This window comes from Corvus kubaryi, unplaced genomic scaffold (genome assembly GCF_017639235.1).
Source record: "Corvus kubaryi isolate FWS band 111438036 unplaced genomic scaffold, C.kubaryi_AGA036_p1.0 split1-65, whole genome shotgun sequence".
Taxonomy (NCBI): domain Eukaryota; kingdom Metazoa; phylum Chordata; class Aves; order Passeriformes; family Corvidae; genus Corvus; species Corvus kubaryi.
This window is the reverse complement of record NW_024582080.1, coordinates 4970104-4994462: the sequence shown is the minus strand read 5'-3', so window position 1 is coordinate 4994462 and position 24359 is coordinate 4970104. Positions and strand designations below refer to the sequence as shown.

The 24359-nt window shown below is 35.6% G+C and overlaps 1 protein-coding gene across 11 annotated transcripts in view; it reads left to right on the top strand.

Moving 5' to 3' along the window:
- NBEA (neurobeachin) overlaps nt 1–24359 on the top strand; it is a 467529-nt gene that overhangs the window by 381564 nt on the left and 61606 nt on the right. For all 11 annotated transcript variants that reach the window (XM_042014378.1, XM_042014387.1, XM_042014386.1 and 8 more), the window contains 3 exons: nt 1229–1341; nt 10720–10860; nt 18248–18367. In XM_042014378.1, coding sequence (XP_041870312.1) covers nt 1229–1341; nt 10720–10860; nt 18248–18367 — 374 coding nt within the window. The remainder of the gene's footprint in view (nt 1–1228; nt 1342–10719; nt 10861–18247; nt 18368–24359) is intronic.

The following is a 24359-nucleotide window of genomic DNA, read 5'->3' as shown; positions in this document are numbered from 1 at the left end:
TGAAACTATGTGCAAAATGAAAACATTCTTTTTGTTCATCAACTTCTATTGAAAAAATAAGGTGTTTGTAGAGCAGTGAAAGTTTCACATTTCATTAAAGCAGAACTGATTTTTGTGGAGAATTGCAACTGCTACTCAGAACAAGGAAGCCTGTGTTTTCCTGTGCCGGGTTTTGTACCCCAGGAATCTGTCCAGAATCTGGAAGGAAGCAGTTAGTGAGACAGGGCTGTAAATCTGCCGCAGGACTGGGAATTGTTAACCTGGATTATTTCAGTCTGCTAATTATATTATATAAATACACACACACATATATTTATGACCTGATTTTTTTTTTTTTTTTAAGACTCATATTGCATATTGCGTGGTTCTCACTATATCAATAGGCTGGATGGATATATACTAAGAAATTTCATTTGTCTTATCACTGAAGTGTTAGATTCTACTAAATATTAGAGAACACAGAAACAACAGACTTTCCCAAACACTTCTCTTTGTGACGAATTCATAATTTTCAGTTCATTGCAGTGCAGATTGTTCTTTTGAAATGGTATCTAAAGGCAGCTTTTGCACATTTGAGCTGCTAGGATGACAGCAGTGTTTCTTTCATGATTGAAGAGAGTGGCCTGGGATAGTCAGCTCTGCCTTTTAGTGGGGACAACTGTTTTTTAATTTTCAAAGTGATTACAAAATAGTGTTGCAGCAAACATGACTTTCACCACTTTGATTCCACAGTTGCCATGGAATCTCACCATTCCTTCAGTGAAGAGGAGCCATAGGGAATGATGGATTAGCATGGACTATCTAGGATAGATCTAGATTTGCAAACCTCATATTTAGCCCCTTGCTGTTTGGAATCTCATTTAATCTTTGCCAGCTATGATTCTTCATAAAGCTGCTAGAAAAGTAATAGTCTAGTTCTTTTAAATTTCTACCTTCATGCTATAGAAATATTTAATGGAAATAAAAAAGGAATTGTTTATTGGCATAGGGTGCATTTTAGTTGATCTTAAAAGATACTGTGCTTTTTATATCATTTCAGTTTGTGTGTTGACTTCTGGTTCAAATTAAGTGCATCTAAATGGCTGCTTTTGTCTGGAAGATTTATACCTGATTCTGTCAAGTGGTGGGGACTGGGAACATGTGATGCAACAAATGTAACCACTAGATTTTTTTCTAGCTGGAAAAATGGAGACTATTTCCTAATTCTTAAAACTTTCCTTTTCAATAGGACGAACGTACAATGATCTGAACCAATACCCTGTGTTTCCGTGGGTTTTAACAAACTATGAGTCTGAAGAGTTAGATCTGACCCTTCCAGGCAACTTCAGAGATCTTTCAAAGGTATGCTTCATTTTTTTTTAAAAACAGTCAACCAGCCCTTTTAGAGAGAGATTTTGTTTTATATTTATAGTCTGGTTAAGTAAGATCTTTATCTTAAACCCATAAAAGTCTGAAATAGACTTTTCTATTTTAGAGTTAGTTTATACTGAATCTCTACATTATGCTACTTCCATGTCCCTGACTTATCTGGTTCCAAATCTGCAACTCCTCCATACCTTCTGACTTACGGAACAGGAGCGCATCAGACCACTTGATCTCACTAATTATCCCTCTTAGTTTATAAAAGCTGATCCTTTGTAAATGAAAAGCTTGGACTAACATTTCACTTTATTTTTCAGTGACTAGAATAGTAATATAGTATCAGCATGTCCCTTTGATTTAATAGTTAGTAAAGAGGTATTTTGTATTTTAGATCCTGGAGTATCTGGTCCTTATTGTTACTTGTTGGGGTTTTTTCCTTCCAACCAGATTTGGGCAGTTAGTGCTTTATAATAAAAAAGTTCCTGGTATTTTTTTCTCTAATAGCACCACATTGTCATCAATACCCAGCTCTGGTACTCTGGTTAACAGACTGCAGAGAAGGTCTGTCCTGGCCAAGCATAGCAGAAACATATGGAGGGGCTCTACTTTTGGCCAGCTAAAATAAAGACAAAAAAGTGGGCTCGAAATTGAGTTGTGGGAAGTATCATTCCTGGTTGCTATCAACTATGAAAGTATGCACTATCTTGCCAGTGAAGGTGGGTCGTCCTGCCACATCCCCAGTGTGAGGTTTCTGTTGTCTGGTGTGACAGCTTTCTTGAATCCTTACCACAGCTTCTCAGCCAAGAGGGGGAAGTTGCTTGTACAAATTGAGTGAGGCTCAAAACCACAGGAAGCTGTCACTCACTGCCTTAAGGAGTGAGGCTGGAGAGGAGAAAATGACCCCCAAGGCCTGTTCTGCAGTCCTGTGATGCAGCCCCTGCATTCCCTTCTGCTGCTGGTCAGTCATGAGTGTTTCTGGGATTTCTGTTTTAAGTCTGGATTTCTTTCCTCCTCTCCCTGCAAGCACACATCCTGGGGAGCAGTGGAGACATCCTGCCCTGGATATTTCACAGTTTCATCTCTGCTGGAAAGAGTGTGCTTGCAGTACCTTCAGATGTATTGTAACCATTCCTGGAAGCCTCTTTTGTAAGACTTCCAAAATAATTTGAGTAAGACTTGAATTCATAATAGCAGATAGAGACATCTATGTTTACTCTCCCTTTTTTTGCTAGACAAGTAAAAAAAAACAAATAAGCAAATGAACCCAGAATTTACATTACTTTCACAGTATGCCTCAAAAGGAAATAAATTGTTTGATACTTCCATTAGGTTATGTAAAACTTCTGACCTTTCACAGTATTGTAGGTATGTTTCACAAATGTGTTTTTCAGTTCTGTAACACCACTGTAATCTGTGCCAAGAACAATAAAAGGTCCATAGACATGACTTAAATAAAGACCTATGATCATTTTACACTGGCTTGTTCCCTAGATGTATAAAAGCATTGCTGGTTTAGAGTTGTTCAGAGAGATAAACCTTTCATTAAGGTGCTTACATTTTTCAAAATCTCTCAAACTCACTTTCTGTGAGTATTAATAGCACTGCATGTGGTGAAGTGCAACAAGATTAGACAGTGCCTCATGAGTCCTTCACTAGGTATTTGGTTCAATCCAAATTTTTATAGCAATCTACTAAAGTATGTAATTGCTACAGGAAGTAGTGTGATAGCTGAATAGACAGGTTTTCTTCATGAGTTAGTAAAGACTCATTATGGAATTAGTGCTTGCATAGCTTATTAATTATCACTGTATTTTTATTAGTGCTCTCCTCAAAAGGAAATGTAAAATCAAGTCCATGGCTCTTTATTTTTCATCAAGAATCCATGCAATGTGCACCTTTTCTTGCCAATTTGAAAACTTAGCAAAGCTATCGGTGGTTTCTTCTGGAACAGCTAGGGTTTTGACCACTGAAAAGCATACACAAAGCTAGTCAAGGAAAATGATCTTTCCTTTCTGGCAATATCTGGGCTGCATTTATCCCATGGATATATGAGAAAACACATGTGAAATCTCTTAAGTCTTGTGGAATACCTCAGGATAAAAGGATTGTAATTGTCAATTTTTTTTGTGGTGTTTATTATAATAATATTGGATAGATTTCATTTCATCATGGTTTTGAAAGGAAAAGTAGATTAATGATTTATTTTAAAATGCAGTGGCCGGTTAGTATGGAATACTTTACTTGGGTACTGTTACTTGCGTCCTGTTTCAATTTTTGCATTTTTGGTAAAAATCTTAAAAATTTGAATGTCTCTGAGGTATTGCCTTGTCAATTCTGTTTTCATTTTCAATATTGTCCTGTACCTGTAAGATATCCTTTTTTACTTGTCATGGAGGTGAATCCTGAGTAGCCTGGTGCTTAAAAGCAGGACTTAGTGATTTATTCTTAACATTATTGAATGAGCTATCAAACCTCAGCCAAACCTCTGGGGCAGGCCCACACAGTATCCTTTCCACGAGGAGCAACTTCCTTCTGTCAGATTTTTCCCTGCAATGGAGACATGTTCCTGCAGATTTGATAGCAGATCAGAACCTCCAGCTAAACTGTTGATGGATAAAATCTCCTTTGTCAGTTCCTGACCTTCTGTCTCCCTGCAAATTTTGCCCTTAGTTTCACAAAGCCTCTGTCCTTGTGACGCCTTAGGTTTCACCTCAAGGCATCACTTGATATTTAGCAATTAATAGTCCTCAAACAATCTTCTGAAATTATTTAGAATTCTAACACTATTCATATATGGTAAAAGAGCCCAAAGAAGCCATGAAATTAAAAGAGAAATCACCTGCCATGCTTTGTTTTCTTGGTTTAAAATAGTTTTTTGTAGCTAAACGTAGGTGCTAAATCTGGCTTTTAAAAAATATTTTGTGTATTCTTGCTCAAAGTTCATACAAAACTCTAGTGTCACTTCTGATAATTGACTACACTACTTTTGAAGTTTTTTCAATCTTTGGCTTCTAGGCTTTCTGTATAAAATATGATACACCACTTTTGTGATATCACAACTCCTAAGTGAACATACATATCAAATGCAATTCATACGTTTTTTGGAGATGAAATTAAAGGTGTTTGTCTGGCTTATGATGTCAGTAATGGAGTAATATGTGCCTTTTGCATTTAGTCTAAACTTAAATAGTTACATTTGTGCAAAGCCATCTTGAACATGTAGCTCGTCCTTTTCTTCCATTTTCTATTCCATTTTATTCTGGTTTTACGTAGCACTCCTTACTGTGGTATTTTTCCATCCCGATATTACTTGTTCTCCCAGAACAATTATATTTAAATATTAGTGTGAAAATTCCTCTGCCTTTTTTCTTTTAGGTGCTTGGAAATTCTCTTATCAAGGCTTTTTGTTTTTTTCCTTTTACGTATAATTTTAGATTTAAAACTAGGGTTCATGGGCATGGAATGTGCCATGTCCCACTGTTTGTGGGATATATTGGACTTCTCATTTGATTAGACAGTGTAGGTTCAAGTTTTATTCATTACATATACAAGGTTAAAGGTTATATTTATTGTTTGACAGGATCAAAAGCTAATGAAAGAGGCTGTCATGGGTACATAGATTATCTTTTCAGTATCAAACCATCAGGTGATCTGCTTATTTTCTTTGTTGAGATTTGCTTTGGAAGAATACTTAGGATATTAAACATTAGTCCAGGAATCATGTGCACAGCCCTTACTATACACTGATTTTTGGTGAGGTTCAAGACACTTAAAATGTGGTATGGTTTGTTTGTGTAAAATTGTGTGACTTTTACTCCTAAATTATAGTGAATGCATGGTTTTGACATGCTGCATTGTCCCTGCTCATTAAAGTGTAAACGGGAATCTCTCCTCATTTACTTCCAGTCATACATCCTGTTAAATAAAATGATTTCTTCAGCAGGCAAAGTAATACTAATATTGACATCTGTATGAAACATCACACACCCATTCACGGAGTGGAAAAAATGATGTTTTTTTAATATAGAAGGTGTTTGACTGATGGGTGGTGATAAGCATAACCACTTTTCCTTATTACTGTGCCATTTCAAGAAAAGGAAGTGATAAAGCCCCAAGGCTTCTAAATGTAATAATGCAAATGAACACATCCAAGTGTGAATATTTCAAGGCAACCACACTTAATACTTCCAAAAATGTATATGCTGTGGAATGGAGTTTATGGGCTTATTAAGAGCCCTTTGTTGGAAAAATGGAATCGGTTTCTGTAAAATTAAATTTCTCTCTTTATCACATGCAACTCTTCCATCAGAAGAAAAACTACACACAATTAAATCCACACAATTAAACATGTGTTTTCCATAAATAAAAAGTTCATTTACTGAGTGAAACTCTGGTACTATGAATCTGTGAGTACTCTTACATTTGATATTGTTGATATCTGTTTTTCATATTAGGATGCTGAAGAAAATCTGTTTACAAATTCAGATGAAATTGAAATTTATTTTTAAGTTTGAAGTATCATCCTAAGATGTCCTATTTATAGGTCATTTTTCAGTGGGTGTTTTTAATAAAAAAGCAAGCAGTCGGGAAAAGCTCAGTCAGTTTTCAGCCAGAGCCAAATAAAGCTGCGTTCAATATTCCTTTTGTACCCAGCTACAATTTTGTGCAGTGCATTTCCAAAAAAAAAACCAAAAAACCAACAGATAAGTTAGCTGCTGAATAAATTAGAGTGAAGATAGGCTGAATATTTCAGTGGCTAGATAAATAGGATGCTACATCTAGTTCTGCTCTCATAAGAGAATATAGTTCTAGGAAGATAGCTGGCAAAGTAAACTTTACATGAACTAACAAAACATGTCCAGCGGATGTAAACACTAGATGTATTGACAATATGCATTGACTTATTCAAAGGCCAGATATCTAAAGAGATTGGCCAGAAAAAAAAAGAAAGATGCTAATAGTAGTGTGTTTTAATGTTAAAGTAAATACTTACTTTATTTTTAAATGGAGGAAAGAAACATAAATAAACTGAAACAGCAGATTTTAGTACATCAGAAGTGAAGTGGCTGAATAGGCCACATTTTCATACAGTGACTTGTTCTGTTTTTTGGAGTAAAGAATATCTTATAAAACCATTTTGTGGAAGATAATTCTATTTAATATGAGTCCTTACAGAGGGCTTTTTTGCAATAAAATACAAATGGTGTGTTTAGAAAAAGCATTTTATAGAACATTATGAAAAGAACTTTTTCAAAAACATTCAGAACAATTTATTTGACTCAAATTCAGTTTCTGTATTTGTCTTATGGTTAAGATATGGACTGAGACATAGTATATAGCTTGAGCTTTACCTTTGTCTTGTATGTGCAAGTCATTTTAATCAGTGCACACAGCAGCACAATCTCAGTCAAATGGAAATAAAATTATTTTCTTCTATTAAGTGAAGTTACTGGGATTGATCCATAAATAAAATTTATCTGCATTTTATAGCCGTGATATTAGATTAAAACAGAGGTAGTTGACTTACTAGTCTGTGAAGGGCATAGTAAAGCTATGAAAAGTGACCAAAACTCCATATATCCTACACATTTCCCAAGAAACGTGAGAGACTATCATTACTGTAGAACTTGTCATCTGGTATGACCCGTGCCTCATCAGAGTAAAACTGGGTTAATTGCTAGTTTGTACAACTGAGATTTAAGGTCTTTACAGAAAATCTGTGTCTTCAGTGAAGGATGAACTCTTACCATTACCTTGGATAGCAGCATTTTCCTACATGGACATTAAAATAACACTAAAGAAGCCAGGGACAGATCTCGCAGAATTTACTCCCCTCCCTGCTATTTTATTTGTGGATTTCTTTTTCTTTCAGAAAGTGCCTGATCTTTGTGTATACAAAAGCTGTTCTATTTGGGGTTAATCAAAAAGTTTTAAATTGCACAACAACCAAAAAAAAAAAAAAAAAAAAAAAAAAGAGAGAGAGAGATTTGAGCACTAACTTAGGTAAGGCTGAAGTAGAAGCTGCAGAGTTGTGTAAGCATGGGCAGCTCCCGGCTCTCCTTCCCAGGCAGTGTTGCATCAAGACAATTGCACCACTTCTGGGATCCCAGTTGTCACCTCTGCATAAATGGGGCCATGTTTGCACACTGTCCCCTCTACAGGAGCTCAGGGACTTCCAGCTCACCTTCCTATTGCAAGCTATAGACACAGCTAAGCAATCTCCTCATGGACACTGTAAATGCTTGTGGAATGAGAGAAATTAACCCATATCTCCCCAGTCCCAGGCTGTCAGCCAGATCACTAGTTCATCCAATCCAGGATCTGTTCTGAGAAGTTGAGGTGAGACTTTCTAGCTGAAGACAAGCTCTACCTCACTTTTTTCCCATCTTTTTCCTTACTTCCCTTCCCTTCCCTTCCCTTCCCTTCCCTTCCCTTCCCTTCCCTTCCTTCTCTCCTTCCCTCCCTCCCTCCACCCACTCTGGGGAAAGGACCCCAGTAAAGATTCTTCCCAGAGATTTTCCCATGAAAATTGCGTTATCGTGCAAGAACAGAAAGGAATCTCTGGTATTTCGCTTAAAGACTCCATTTTATTCAGCAGATGTTTTGTGCATTTCAGAATTTTTCTTCAAATGAATCCTAAAGTAATTGAAAGAAAAAAAGTAGATAATGACACTGAAAAGAATATTGATGAGGATGAAGGTAATCCAGAATACAGCTTTTCAGGTTTATTATATAATACAATTAATCATATCTGTTCTGAAGGTTGATTATTTTAGCTACTTGTACAGGCATTTTTACATGAAAATGGGAATGCACGATCTTACATCCTTACATCTTTTACCTTTTAAATTGAAATAACACTTCTCATTGAACAACCTAGAAAACGTGATGATGTGTTTGCATTAGTATTTTATGTGAGTTTAAAAATTATTGTCAAATTCTTGAGAGAAGTAACCTTTTCATTAAATACAGCTATATATATATTATATTAAAAATGTTATTTAAAGGTATCAATTGAACCATCATTAAAATTTTGCTAGTAAATAAAATAAAATAAAATAAAATAAAATACCTTGTAATTATTTTGAGCATCAGTTATACCTCACAGGCCTTGTTATTGTAGTCAATTTGCAGTGAATAATGAAAACACATCGCTTATTTGATGAAATACTTCTAATCAGCATCAGCAATATTTTGAAAGGCCAGGAGTTTTCTGTATTTTCAATCTTGCATTAATCGTCATATTCATTCTCCACTGTGACTTCAAACATATATGTACAATAATATTGTGACAGATGACGTCTCTGTCTTCCATAGCCTCAGAATTCACTGCAGCATAGGATAAGATGCACCTTCATAGTGGAGGGAAGAGATACTCTCAGGGTGTTTCTCCATTACCAAATACAATCTCACCGATTTGTCTGCTATTTTGTGTTCGCTTCTCAGAGGGGGTGAACATTTCATTTTAACAGACTACGGTGTGAATTACTGCTTTAGCTCCTGAAATGTGCAGTTGGGACTGGAATTTTTTCTGCCAGAGAAGTGGATGCACAGTACCTTAATGAGGGTGGTGTCAGCAGGTTCCATCCAGTCCCCAAAGCAACTGAGAACCTGATATCATTTAGCAAAGTGCACATATATCTGCACAGTTTGTCAGTCTAATAGGAAAAGACTGTCTCTTTCAAGGAAGCTGTTAAACAATCATTTTTATATAATGATAACTTAAAGGCTATAACAGCCAGTGTGTTTCCTGACAATGGCAGGATGTGTAACAAAACCAAGTATAACAAAAATGCAAATATTTATTTTTTGCTATTTCCATTATTTGGGAAATGAGCCTGGAAAGTGTTAGGGAATGGCTCATACTTCTCTTTCAAGAATGTTTTGTGAGGTCTTTCAGTGCAGTCTACACCAGATAACACTGATCCTTTGGGATTACTCAATTTTACACATATGAGAAAACTATTAACATCTCCATGACACAGCAAAGTATTAAACATCCAGAGTGCTTAGTGTGAAGAATACTGAAATCATAATGTTTTAAAATGTAAGTGTTCACCAAAGACTGCTATTTAAAAACAAGCTCTAAATCAGAAAACATCGTGTTCTATGTCAGTCTTTTAAGCAGCCATCTCAAAAAACATGGCACTGCTGAAAGAATAAAATACCTGTAGCTTTAAAATTTTTTAATTACATATCTAGTGTAGTGAAACACAGTGATTTGACCTTGTACTGTCATTTCCTTTCTAAATTACTTTGGATTTTAATTCAGTAGAAAAATTGTGCAGTGGTATAAAATGCAAAAATACTGCTAGCATTTTGAAAAGGGTCAAAGTCTTTCCCTATATGTTTTTTTTCAAGTTTTAATACCTTTAATAATATCAATTCTAATTAAAATTGATTAATGCAAATCAAGTAATAATTTAAAACTACAATAAGTTTATACAATTATTTGGTGTGGAAGTGTGTTCTCCTCTAAGTATTAGACTCTGTGTTTGGTTAATTTTACTATAAAAGCTAAAATCTGTATTTTCTTTATCCAAGTAACTTTTACATCACACAATAACAAATACATTTTGCAAATACTTCTGAGATAAAGTGGGTTAAAAAATCATTAAAAGCTTGTATTCCCCAAGTAGATGTATCAAAACCAAAATTCCTACTACTGCCTTACATCTCTTTTGTTTTTCACCTAATTTGTATAGATTGCCCTTTAAGTTTGCGCATAATGAGCTTTGAATTTGTGAATAACTTCCACATTCTATTATTTTCAAATCCAAAGCTTGTTTGCTTTATGCAGTAAAACGTGGCTTTGTTCAGTCAGAAAGTACATCCAGTCCTGAGGACTATGCATGGTTTTTAAGTATTTCTGCTTAGGATCACCAGACACCATCAGCAGTTCCGTGTGAAATCTTTGCATCATTAACTGTGCATTACAAAGTATCCTGTGTGAGCAAAAGTCAGTTTTCATTAGCTGTGTGATTGTGGTGAATGACAGCAACAGAAATATTAGTTTGGCCTCAATGCATTTTAAATGCAGTTTTAGAAGTCTATTTCCAGAACAATGTTACTGAACTAATTGGGAAACAACTTATGCTTCAAGAAGGTCTTGAAAGTTTGCAGAAGAGGATCACTTATATTTGTCAATTAAAATAACGAAACTCAAAAGACTTCTAGTACACAAAGCCTTTGAAAATAAATTCCAAGCTTACAGCAATCTCAGGGGTTACTACAGCATGGAATGGGCTTGGTTGCAGAGTCTCCTGTGTAGTGAATCTTAATGCAGAATTAACTTATGCTCTATCAGACATGCTGCCCTTCAGCTGATAATATATTTGACCTCTTGTCACTTTACAGCCTATTGGCGCTTTGAACCCAAAGAGAGCTGTCTTCTATGCAGAACGGTATGAAACATGGGAAGATGATCAGACTCCACCTTATCATTACAACACCCACTACTCTACATCTACTTCTACCTTGGCTTGGCTTGTTCGTATTGTAAGTATTTCTGGATCCTGGTTTTCATTAATATCTTTATCTACAGCATCTCTTCTGTCACTTACCACTGTTTTGTTTTTTCTTTATGAAAGCACCTTTTTATTAAAATGTCGTTGTTCTTCCCTACCTTAAAATCTCAGAAATTCTCTAGATACACTTTATATACTTATTTGTCCTTCCTACCCAAAAAATCCAAAATAAATTTAAACATAAAATTGTGGCGAGATATATATATCTCGCCACAATTTTCTCATTGTATATATATATATACAATGAGAAAAATGCATATAAAACTATAAAACTAACTCCACCCCCCAAAAATTATCTCTAGACAATACAGAAATCTGATACTGCTCATATGCATTTATTATTTTCAGCTAGGGATAGATCTATGCAACATTAAAAAAAAAGCCTTTTGTAAGAACATTAAACTTTCAGATTGAGAGGGGAATTATATAGCCAGTTTTATATTAAAGCAGCATAGAGTAATATTTTATGCAAATATGCTTCTAAATTAATTCATATCTCTACAGTTTTCAGAAATATAAAAATGTGGATTCTAACTCCAAACTGTTATATCAGTTCTGGAAACCTCGTGCTTAAATCCTACCACCAAAATCAGATCTGGGGAAGGGGACCAAACTTCAAAGATAGAATGAATCTGAATTCAGTTTACGTGTTATCACAATGATCTACAGAATAAAGATGAGATACTGTTGATGAGATACAGAAGGTTTCACAGAGAAACCTTAATTAATGAAAAATTGAGTCACTGTGTAATTACTTAAGTTAAAGTACACCCTGCAAATAAATATCTGTCGCATAAGGTGTATTCTAAGCATGTTTTGCATACAAGCAAAACAGAGCCACACAAAGCTCAGTAATTGAGTTTTCACTCATCTCAGCTTCCCTTAGACATGTTCTCCTTCTTTCTGCTCAGAAGGGAAGAATTCATGTGTCTGTGGTTTCAGGATATATTTCTTAAACCATGGGAAACTAAGTGTTGATTACAGTCCTGTGTTGGGTCACCATTGTAATCCTTTTAAATGTTGCTAAATTATTTGTCTACTGAATACATTTTATAGTGCATGTGCTTCTTTGTTGCCTTAAAGTAGATTAAAAACAGTAGTTTTATTTGCATGTTTATCTATTAATTTTGGTTGCTATACAGAAAAAGATCCCCTCTTGCTAGTTGGCAAATTCTCAGAGCTGGAAGTCAGCTTACAGGCTGAATGTACAACCCACCAAGGAGTATTCATTTCCTGTATTAGGCTAATGCAATGTCGTTTTTACTACTATTGTTCATGTAATACTGTAGAAGTTCTTGCTCTCCTTGTGTTCTCACCTGAAAGAGCAAGAGAACAAGGTCTTTGTCTTGATGGCCTTGCAATACAGATTTGACAAATTACATTTGTTAGAGCAAATAATATATGTGAGAACAGAAAGCAGAAGAGGAAACCAGTGATTTCCAGAGAAGAAGTTGCCAATGAAAAGGTGAAAACAACAGGTAACTTAAATACAGGGACACTCCTACATAGGTATTTTAAAGATTATTTAAATATGATTGACCAGCTAAAAAAGCAGTCTCTAATGGGAGTAGACAACAGAAGTGGAAGAATACAGATTCAGGGAAAGTTTGAACCTCAGAAAAGGAAAAAAATATAGTAGTATGATAAGACTGGATAAGGCTGCAAATGGAAACCCTAAATAGGTATTTGAAAGTAAGTGTGTGTAGAGGAAAAGATTATGGCAACGAAGATTATAAAGTCATAGTGATCCACAAAGAAATATTTTTGTTACAAAATAAAGAATGAAATATCCTAAGGGAGAAGATTGTGCCAGTGAAATTGATAGATAAGGCTAGGTCTGATTTCTGTAAGTTAAAGCAGTATTTCTTGCTCATGAATTTCTTTATCTAGAGCTTTGATATGAGTTTGTGAAGAAGACTGTATAAGAAAAGGTAAATTAGAGTATAGTCCAGAAAGAGGAAGGTGACATTAAGAGATGAAGAGATTCAGACAGAAAAATGCTTTCAGTATTTTGAGAGACTGGAGAAGAGTGATGGGAAAAGATGTGTTACAGTAGAGCTTTTGGGAGAAAGTGACAACAAACTGAGAGTGAAGGACAGGAGTACAAACTAAAACCATGGGAGAAGACTGTGTAAACCAAAGAAAAAGAGAAAAAGAAAAGCAAAAGAAAGAGAAAAAAGGAAGGAAATAAATGAAAAAGCTGTGGCAAAAAGTAAATTCAAAATGAGAGTCTAGATAGAAGCAGAACAAAACAATATGTAGTAATGGAGATCCAAGGGAAAAAACTGCCTGCCTAGACTTTAGTAGTGGAGGAAACAGTATTTGCAGTAGGTAAGGAACTTTCAGCCACTCTGAAGTGTATATATAGAGAATTGTGTAATTGCCACAAAACCTTAAAAACTATTTTAAGTCTTGCTTTTCAGCTTTGACAGATGCAATCTGGTTTCTGTCAGTTGTCTTGAAAACATTGCTTTTAGTATCATACTTCTGAGTAAATTCTGTGATAATCTGTTCCCTGCTGCCTTGTATTTCCCTCAGATGCTTTCCCTTATCCGATGTATTGTGGTGGGTTGGCTCTGCCTGGATGTTAGGTACCCACCAAAACTGCTCTACTATTCCCCTCTTCAGCTGGGCAGGAGAGAGAAAAAATGAGGAAAAGGCTCATGGGTTGAGATAAGGGCAGGGAGAGATCCCCCACCAATTACCATCATGGGCAAAACAGACTCAGCTCGGGGAAGTTAGTTTGAACCAATTAAATGGGAGCAGGCTAATGAAAAATAAAGCCAAATCTTAAAACCACCTTCCTCCTACCCCCTCCTTTCTTCTCTGGGCTTAACTCCTAAATTCTATTCCACCTCTCCCCACCCACAGAGGGGAATGGGAAATGGGGGCTGTGCTCAGTTCATTGTACATTGTCTCTGCAACTCCTTTCTCCTCGGGAGGAGGACTGCACACTCTTCCGCTGCTCCTGGGAGACAGTCCTCCATGAACTCCTCCAAAGTGAGTCCTTCCTGTGGGCTGCAGTTCTTCATGAGCTGCTCCAGTGTGGGTGACTCCCACAGGATGCAGTCCCTCAGGAACAGACTGCAATAGTGGGTCCCCTGTGGGGTCACAAGTCCTGCCAACAAACCTGCTCCCACATGGGCTCCCCTCCCCATAGAAGCACAGGTCCCTGCCAGGAGCCTACTCCAGCACAGGCTTCCCAGAGGATCATGGCCTCCCTCAGGCATCCACCTGCTCTGGCATGGATTCCTCCAGGGTCTGCAGGTGGATCTTTGTTCCCCTCTGGACTTCCATGGGCTGTACGGGCACAGGGGCCGCACGATCGGCCGGAGGGGAATCTCCACTCCAGAGCCTGGAGCACCTCCTGCGCCTCCTCCTGCACTGACTTGGTTGTCTGCAGAGCTGTTCCTCTCACATATTGTCATTCCTCTCTCTAGTGTTCTTCTGCAGTTTTTCCCTGACTCTTAAGTCTGTCATCATAAAGGCACTTTGCTATAACTGACAGGCTTAGCTTTGGTCAGTGGCAGGTCCATCTTGGAGCCAGCAGGCATTGGCGCTATTGGACATGGCAAAAGCTTCTCACAGAAGCCGTCCCTGTAGCCTCCCCCACTACCAGAACTTTGCCACACAAACCCAATACATGCCTCAGGCTAGTTTTTTAAAAGACACTGTATGTCTTAGCCTCAGTTCTGTCCTGTGTAGTTAATTTTGATATCTCTGCCTTTTTTTCATCATTAATATATAAATATTCTGTTGATATCGTTCCATTTTTTGTGTAAATGAAATTGAATATTCATAGTTTATGGCTAGGTGACCTTACCACCTGAAGACTCATTTTCTTCATGTGCATTTCATCTGGAGCAGTGAATATTTAAGTTGCAGAAGACAGAATAGTTTAAAACAAGAATGCTAGTTCAGAATTCCATATAGTCCAGTGACTTGACCTGAAAAGTAAACAGAAGGAAAAAGAAAAATGGAAGAACGAATTCTGACTTGAATCACATAGAATGTGAATATCAGCGCTGTTTTCAGATTTTTAGCAGAAATAGGATAGAGTTATGGTACAATGGGATGCTCTCAATAATTGCTATTGAAGAAGTTATATTTTTGTAAATCAGTTGCATCTTCATGGAAACAGAGATCAGTATTTGAGAGCATGATTCTCTAATGTGGTAGTCAAGATGTTTGGAGAGAATAATTGTCTTCCAGTTTCTGTTGCAATGACTGCATATTTGTACTCAGTGGAAGAAATTCTGGATTTATTATGAGTTAGATTGGATTGAGTTAAAACCAATTTTTAGTGAGATTCAAAGGTGAGGAGGACTGGGTGTCATCTGGTAAACAGAAGTGAATTTGGGTCTTCTTTTTACTAGGTTTGAGCAGGACAATCACAGATATATCAGGCAAAAGGTGTATGTCACTCTGACAAACCCCCTACATGCTCTCTCTCTCCTCTTACAAATCGCTGGAAAGACATTTTTGTTTGACATAGGATGTCTTAGAATGACCATATCCTTTCCTCCTCCCTCCTTTACTCCCACCATAAAGGATTCAAATGAGTCTGGGTTCTGCTAAAAGGCAAGGGAGGGATCGAAGTGCTATTGAATGGAAAAATTCATTCTCACAGCTCAAGCTTGTGTTCAATGTAACTGAGTACCCCACGAATTTCTCTTCTTGTTGGCAGAGAAAAAGGCGTGAATTTTATTCAGAATATTAGTAATGAGTGAGATGGAGTTATAATGAAAACATTGTGCTGCTTTATAGCTTTCACAGCAACAAAACCTTTACATGAAATGACAGTAATTGGTATCATAGAATAACAGTATTTAAATGAGTATATTGAATACAGATATGAATTATATTTATATAATATTAGCACTTGACTTCCAAGAGAATAAAAATTACCTTAAAATTATGTTAGAGGTCTGAGATAAAGCAAGTGAAAGCTCTGAATTTCTGCTAAGGATTAAAAATCCAAAAAGATAGGCACAACAGGCCATGGCAGGATAGCATAATAGGGCACCCTGTAGTGTTCAGCTACTAAAAGTTTAATCCTTGATTATGAATTTTATTGCTTTTGTGTATTTGTCTCAGATGCTTAAAATAATGTTGTCATGGAAGTTTGGATTAATATTTTTACATAATTTATTGTAATTATATCATTTTTCTGGTTTCTGCTTTTTTTTAAATCCATCAACTGCTTCTGGTTTCAGAACCTCTGCAATGATCCACAGTCTGCTCCACAATAATATTCACAAAAATTACATATGTCTTATAAAGAAAAAAAGTGATGGGCAGGAGTTGTTAGAAGACAGAATTATTTGTGTTCAGATCAAGAACATATAATGTTTTTCAGTCAGGGCAAGCTAGAAAACATAGCATAATTGTTATTGCAAATATATACAGGTAATTGGGAGGAGGAATTAATTTAAAATCAAAATAATTCTAATATTAAAAATGTAAATTTATTAAAATTATAATATTAATAGAATTTTAGGATAAATTAGTATTTTCCAATTTCTCTGTATATTGTTTTCCATTTTGTCGTTCTGGGTCTTAATCTTACACATTTTCATTTATATTTTACATAATGTTCACTATATGGAGCACTTAAAAATCTGGATAGATAAAAACTTATTTTCTTTCAATATTTCAGTTCTTTGTGGTAGTTTATACTTCTCACCAAGTTGAGCTACTGTTAAATTTAATATTCTATTTAAATTATAAATCTCTTCCTCACCACACAGCCTTTCAATATTCACAAGTGCAAATAAAGTGATTGTTCAATGGGATTTAGGGTCCTCCAACAAGAAATTATATTGTGATGATTTTGTATTTATTTCAATTATTTTAATTAATGATCTAACACATAATAGGATTCTATGATTAGAATAAATGCAAAGATGAAAGTATATTTATGAGATACTATTCTTTTGAATGTGTCTTTTAAAAACAAATTTCTAATGCTTTAAGAGGAAAAAAATAGGTTTGATTTTTTTCTTTGAAAGAATGCAGCCTGTGTTGACTGTTGTGAATGATAGAATAAATTAATTGTAAAGATGTGGAATAAAGGTAGAGAAACTATGGCCTCTGGAAGTTTGAATTCCATCTTTTATTTTCCTCTTTTTTTAGATATTTTCACTATTTTTGCATCCATGCTTTCCTTTTGTATATTTTAGTTACTCTTAAGGACTGGATAAACATGAATTACTTCATGCCTTTTCATCTTGGACAATTTACACACAATTTATATAACATGGCATAATTCCTTCAAAAATTCTTTTTTGATGGAGGAGTTTCCTGACTTGTTCAAAAATTTCATAGAAGGAAACAGAATGTTTAGAATAAAATTCAGATAATAGATGAATAATACAGTAATAACAATTGTGATCTGGTAATCATGAGCTGCTTTGATTAACAAAATTTCTAAATGATCAGGATATGCAACGAAATAAGTTTGGGTTTAAATTTAATGAAAGTGACACTCTTTAAAACATTCCCTATGGGACTCTGGCAAAGACGAAGAAGCAACTTCCATCCCTGTAGACACACTGCCAACAATTAGTTGAGTAAGAGAGTTAATGGAGTAGTGGTAGAAATCCAGGTTTCTGGCAATGATCTCAGTATTCAGGTTCTACTGTCAAATTAAGGATTTGGTCCACTGTTAACCCCTTCCCTGCAGTGGAATGTGGTGACTGTCCAGTACCTGAGCTCTTTGTCCCCAAAAGCTGGTAGCTGTTTCCATTTAGTAAGAATTGGGAGTATGGTTTCAGATAGAATTAGCAAAAGTAAAGACTCTGCATATTAAATCTCTTTACTTCTGCCCCAAAGTAATGATAAAATTGCATATCCCGGAACCATAGTCTGCCTCATAATGACCATAGAGCCATTCTTCTCACCTTGAGGCAAAGTGGAACCTACTCTTTTCAATTAAATGAAAACGCAAGAAAGATTAAGAGACAGAATTTTTTTAAAGATTTTGACATACCAAAATGCAAGGAGTAAACAAAGCTCAGTTGTATAAATAACACAGCATGTGTTTATCGTGGTTGCAGTGAAGGAGGTAGTCACTGTGAACTGGAACTAAGCTACATATGTCTGCCACTGATGGGTAATTAGTCTTATGGTATAGAACTCAAGATTTGTTTGTGCAAAATGTGTTAGTGCCAATAAATATACTCAGATGTTCAGTGCAGAAACCCATGCATACATGTAACTATGACATGCCATGTTTTTCTTTAATTCTGCCTTTATGAAGTATTTTGATCTGCAAGAGGTATTTGGATTTTGACAGAAACCTGCTGCATGAGTCCTTGTACTGTTTTCTTAATCTGTCTTAATTTCATTAACTACAGGAGCCCTTTACAACATTCTTTCTAAATGCAAATGACGGCAAGTTTGACCACCCAGATCGAACCTTCTCTTCAGTGGCCAGGTCCTGGAGGAACAGCCAAAGAGATACCTCAGATGTGAAGGTAACATATATGTTAAATAAGTGGATAAACATGCAATTTCATTATGGTATTTTTGTTTGTGTAAAGGTAAAGAAGGTGCTGTATTATATTTTATATTTATATTTAATTTCTTTATATTCAGTATAGTGTAAATGAATAGATGTTACTAAAGTTTAATGTTCTAACACAATCAAAGATTCTTTGAGTGGACAAAAGGTGTTTTGTTTTAGGAGCAAAACAACCTAACTGATCTAATTTAGATCAGATAATCAGGAGATGGAGAAAAGCTCAATAAATTGTTCTTTCCTGCTGTTAACTCAATATTTGGCCCACTCCATAAAACACAGCAGGAATTGGATTTGACCTTAAAGTGTCATATTGTTATAGCTTGCCTAGCTCTGGGTTTGCATTGCCTGGGGCAATTAATAAAGCATTAATGACAAGACCCATTTAAAATGTTGGCTTTTCTGTACAGCTTTAGCTTTTACTTGAATGTGCCTGGGGATATTATGCAACAATACACATTAGATTAAAACAACTTCTACATGATATACAGAAACAGCCAGAGAGCAGGGTGATTTTACTGTTGTTATTCCTTACCTTTGTATTTACCTTGTTAAATACAAAGGGTTATTGTTCATAAACATGGGACCTTATCAGAAGGAAAAAAAATACAGTAATACTTCAGATAATATGGTCCCTTCTTGATTCTCATTTTCTAGTAATAAAGTAGGTAAAGGCTGCACTATACCTAAAATTGCTCTTTTTTAAAAAAACATTTTTTTATAGTGAGTATGTTTCTCTTCTATTTGTATACTACTACTCATACTAGGAAATGATTAATTCAAGGTCCTATTGCCATCATATTTTTTACTTGTCTTGGCAAAGATAAAAAAAAAGATTTAAATTTGTTGATTTATTTTTATTCCAGAACTTCTGTTTGCAGTCTCAGAAGAGTATGTGCACAAAGCATGCTGTTGTTTTTCAGTTACTAGGTAGAATAACTAATTGCAAATTGTATGGCCGTCCTAACTTATGGGAGAAAATGTTTTTTAAAGAAAAGAAATCAACTTGAACCTCCTACAAATCATTTTATGTTTATTCATGCTCTTCTGGAAGTCAATAGTATTTTGAGTACCATCACTGTTACTCTTATAAGAAAAACAAAGGAAATTTCCAAATTTGAGGTAATATCTACTATATTTGATATATCCTCAAAGTGCTGACATTTTGATTTTTACTTTTCAATGAAATTTGGTTTTCCTGGAATTCCACTAGAATATCTGGGAAAGTGACTTCCTAGGAGTGGGGCTCAAACAAAGGATAAGAGCTTTAAACTGAGAAATAAGGGAAGACAGTTGGAAGTGACTGTAATCTTCTTGTCTGGCTTTAGTACACAGGAGGAGGGCAGTTAAATACATCAAGGCATTGCAAAAGATAAAGGAATATCTGTGGACAGACTGAAAGATGGTATTCAAGTAGGGTATATAATTAGTGAAAGGATTGTTCCTGAACTAGCAACCAAATGAGTTATCAGTAAAACAATTAACTGAAATGTTTGTACAAAAATACCAGGAGTCTTGTGAACCAAGTGGGATAATTTAAACTGCTGCTGCCAGCTATTGCAAGCATGAAGGAATTAAGGATGGATAACAGCTGCATTGCAAAATGTATTTGTATTAAAATAACCCAACTTACTGAAATAAAACAAGTACTAAAAAGATACTCAAACCCACATACCTTCAGAAAAGGAAGGCAAAAGGTGAAGAAGTGAAGTAACTATGTTCTTTCATGCCACTGAATGTAAAAAAAGGGAGTTGGGGATAGCAGGTAAAATAGTAAAAGTTAAGGGTCAGCATTGCTCTAGGGGAAAGATTGTAAAACAATGTGTTCCAGAATACATTTGGCAGTCTACTAGAGAACCCCCGAATCAGATTCATATATATATACATTTCTGTTATGTCATTAGAAAGAGAAATGCTGTGTGGAGCTAAGTCATTACAGAAAATCTAATATGGGAGTAAGAGATGACGAATGTTAGCCAATAAATGTTTTCTCCAGATAATCCCTGACCTGTCTGTTCAGGGATACATTAGGGATTAAATATGCTGTTTAAAATAGGGATTAGTTAATTAATGAAGATACAGGGAAGGTGGGTTTAGAAAATAACCTTGATTTATTATGAATTGATTCAGCTTAAGATGAAAATAGATCGATAAAAGCAGATTCAAAAATGAGCTGAATCTTTAAGGGATGCTAAAGCAAATAGAAAGCATTCACAAATTATCTAACAAAAAAAAATCCATAGAAATTAGGGGAGATTTAATACCAGCATTCGATGTGTTGCATCACCAAAATAATTTATTGTATATTAGTACAAAGCCACAACTGGAATAAATCTACTGAGGTACACTTCAGCAGCATAAGCAATATATGTCAATGCACTGCTGTTTTGTCTTCAGTTTAACAAGGAAACTTTAAGATCAACAGGATGGCAGAAACCTTATCATGAGACCAAAGATTTATCCTCAGATTATAACTAGAATATCTCATGGCATCTAAGTTCCACCTGAAACAGTCTGATTAGTCATTCTTTCAGAGCTATTATGCTGTCAGAGAACATAAGTTACTGGGGTTTTTTTCCTTTTCCTTGTCCAGTTTTTTAGTATGAATTCTTGCTGGATAAAGCAAATGGTTAGTGTTTTCTTTGCTGGAAGCCATCTAAGATATACCTAAACTGGAGTTAGCCATAAGAACATAAGAAAATGTGTTTAAGGGGTTGGATACAGGTAGAAAAATGTGTGTATGCGTGAGTTAGTTAATGTCTAAAAGTGAAGACATAAATGCTATGAAATATGCAGACATATGAAAGGGAGAAGAATTGTTTGTGAAGGAACAAAGAGGTAAACCTCAGAGGAAAGGGATCAGAGTGGGAAAATGCTTACTTAAGCAAAAGAGTATGAAAAGTTAAGGTGAAATTGAGTATTATCTGAGTTTGAGTATCCCCACACAGGGAAGTAGCAAACACCTTATTTCTAAAACTTTTTTTTTCAAAGTAGACTGGCAAAGTACTGGCAAGGCCCTTTCATTTGCAGAGTCTGTGTTTCTTAGTGATCAATCAAGAATGAGTATAGCAGCTAATTGTTGCTGTTGTTTGTTGCTTAAGATCTTAATGAACTACATTTCTCAATGCCATGACATCAGGGCCAACTTTTCCCTGAGGCTTTGAAGTTCATTCTGCAAAATGATAGGGAAGTAGACTAGTATTAATACTACAAATACCTCATTTTTTTTTCAGGTTAGTTGTGCTACAGCTTGGAATGACTTACAGGCTTTTCAAATATTTTAATCAAGTTTTCAGGGACTTGAAAAGCAGTGAGGTTTGGGGAACCACCAAGAAACCCCCACAAAATTTCCACCCATTTTCATCACTCTCCTAAGAGCAGCATCCACTGTCTTGTACAACAGAAAGGCTTCAGCTCTGAGAGTGTGAATCATTCAAAAACTCGTGGTCAGCTGTCTGGAAACGTCTAGTATCTATCCAGCAATCTTGTGAGAGAGAGTGTGCAAAAGAGAAGATGGGTAGAGGTTGTGTGTGAGTTCAAAATCTGAAGGCATGCTCTCTGTTGAAGTTTTCTGCATACTTGTGTAGCTTCTTCTGGCTCCACATGTAGCTATAAATGGATGGGCTTGGCAGTGTGGATTTCCATGTGATATACATGCTGTAAATTGTTTTCCCATCCTAAAGATTTTTTGAGTACTTAAAGTAAATATTTAGTGCATGAAATACAGGCTATCCATCGAAGTAGCAAGCTTTAAAAACTGTTAAGACTAGCCAGTGTTCATTATTCATGTATTCCTTATCATACATTTGAAATTCATCTGAGCTGCTTTAAGTACATTTATCCCTGATCTTATTAATCTCATTGATTATCGTGGCACAGGTTATGAAATAATTTTAAAACAGAGTGTGCAATGAATTAATCTGACATTCTTCATTGCTGTGTGTTGTAAGTTGGCCACAATTTTTGCTTTCAAGTACTGTATTAAATAATTATATTAATTGCCTTCATTCTTTATTAGAAAGGTCTAATTTAAAAAATATATATTTTTTTTTGGAAATTAAAATTGGGAGGGTTTTCTACATCAGTTACTGTTTAAGAAAGAGGTCTGTGAGGTACTTTATCTTCACATGCTTAAGTGCTGAAGTAGGTAAATTTTAACTAATGAACTGAGATTTCTAAGTACTGCAGACACTTTCCATAACTGTTCTTTTACAGCCTCAATGTTGTTTAAAAAAAATCTATCCAAACCACTTGCACAGAGTTCTGCATTAAAATTTAAAAACCAAATACCTGAAATTTGCAAAAGAATGTGTATCTCTTTAGGAAGCTACATTTCTGTGGGTCCAGTTCCTTTCCTCCTGTGTGTGTCCTCCCTGGCATTCTCTCTCTGTTTTTCCCTTTCCTTTCCCTTCTTCCCTCTCCCCTTTGAATATGTGTAGTCTCTTCTGGAACTGAATTATTTCATGCTGAGCTAATGAAAATAGGGCTGTGGCAGTAGTTTGATCAGCCTGAAAAACAAGCTGTAATTCTGGCATCTTGAATTGTGGCAAAAGGTAGACCACCTTTGAAAAATGTAGTGTATACTAGATTATTGCTCGGCAAAGGATTAAAGATAGACCATTTTGTTCCTTACACTTGGGTTGTTTTGGTTCATTTTCAAGAAACTCGTTCACCTACAGTGGATGGAACAGAATTAATACAGTATGTGCTGTGTTAGAGTGGTAACACACAAGGGAGAACCTGGATAACAGAGTTTATTTTATTGTGTCTCCCTTTATCAACATCGACCTTCTCTTGAGATAATCAGTACAAGCTGGAGGAAGAATGAACGTTCGCAGGGTGACCTTTGAGGAAGCAAGTCACCCGGAAATGACCAAACTTGGCCAGCTTGCACATTTTTTCCTTTCCTCCCCCCCTTTCTCCCCCCTCTAGTTTTTGGTAACATTGACTTCCCCAGACCCTCCTGTTCAGACACTAATCTTTCCTAATGCCTCTCAAACTTGTTATACTACGTTTTGAATAGTCTGTTTAGAAGTTAGAAAGGTAGCTCTGAGAAAATGTCAGTGAGGTGCCTTAGTGTGAAATGGAGGAACTCATGACTGACTCATTGACCCAGTACTAGGCTGTTGTGGAATTAATGGATGCCAGGGGATCAACCTTTTGGGAGGAAAAGAAAGAAAGAAAAAGAAATGGAAGCTTTAATACCTTGAAGTGAATTATACTTGGAAAGTGAAAACGTCTGGGTTGAATTTTATTTCATTGGGAGGCCATAAAATGGTATACCCTTAACAAAACATATTAAACAGAAATGTCATATTTGATGCAAGTGGTGTACAATTATAATAGTGTTAATAGCAGTCCTCTATCACCTGAAGACATATTTTTAAAATTTAATTTCTCAGCAGTTTGGATTTGTCACAGGCTTGTAAATTAGAAAATGCATTTGGGGGATGTTTTCTTACATGAAGACACAAGGTATATAATACTGTTAACTATACCTTGGGGTTTTAGTATAGCTATTAAAATAAACAAGAGATCACAGTTACAGACAAGAAATGTCTGTTATAATATTCATTTTACTTTTTTTTATACACCCTTCAGTAGCTTTACTGCATCATTCTTCATGTGAGAAGAGCCAAGCTTCTCGGGTGGTTTGAAAGGTAGATGACTATTAAATGATAGAAAGCTAACCTGTCTTATTAGAAGTGTGAATGAAAGGGGAGCAGAGAAGGTTGCCAGCTTGTGAAATGTCAAGGACAACGAGACAGAAATTACTGCAAATAGATTTAGATCACTAGAATCCCTACTTTTATTAACTCTTTGAACTCTAGCTATTTCTTGTGGTAAGAAATTACCCATGACAGGTAATGTATTCAGAAAGATTTATTTAGAATCTTTGATATGTTTTGGCAAGAGCAATGAAACCAATAACATTTACTGAATTGTGT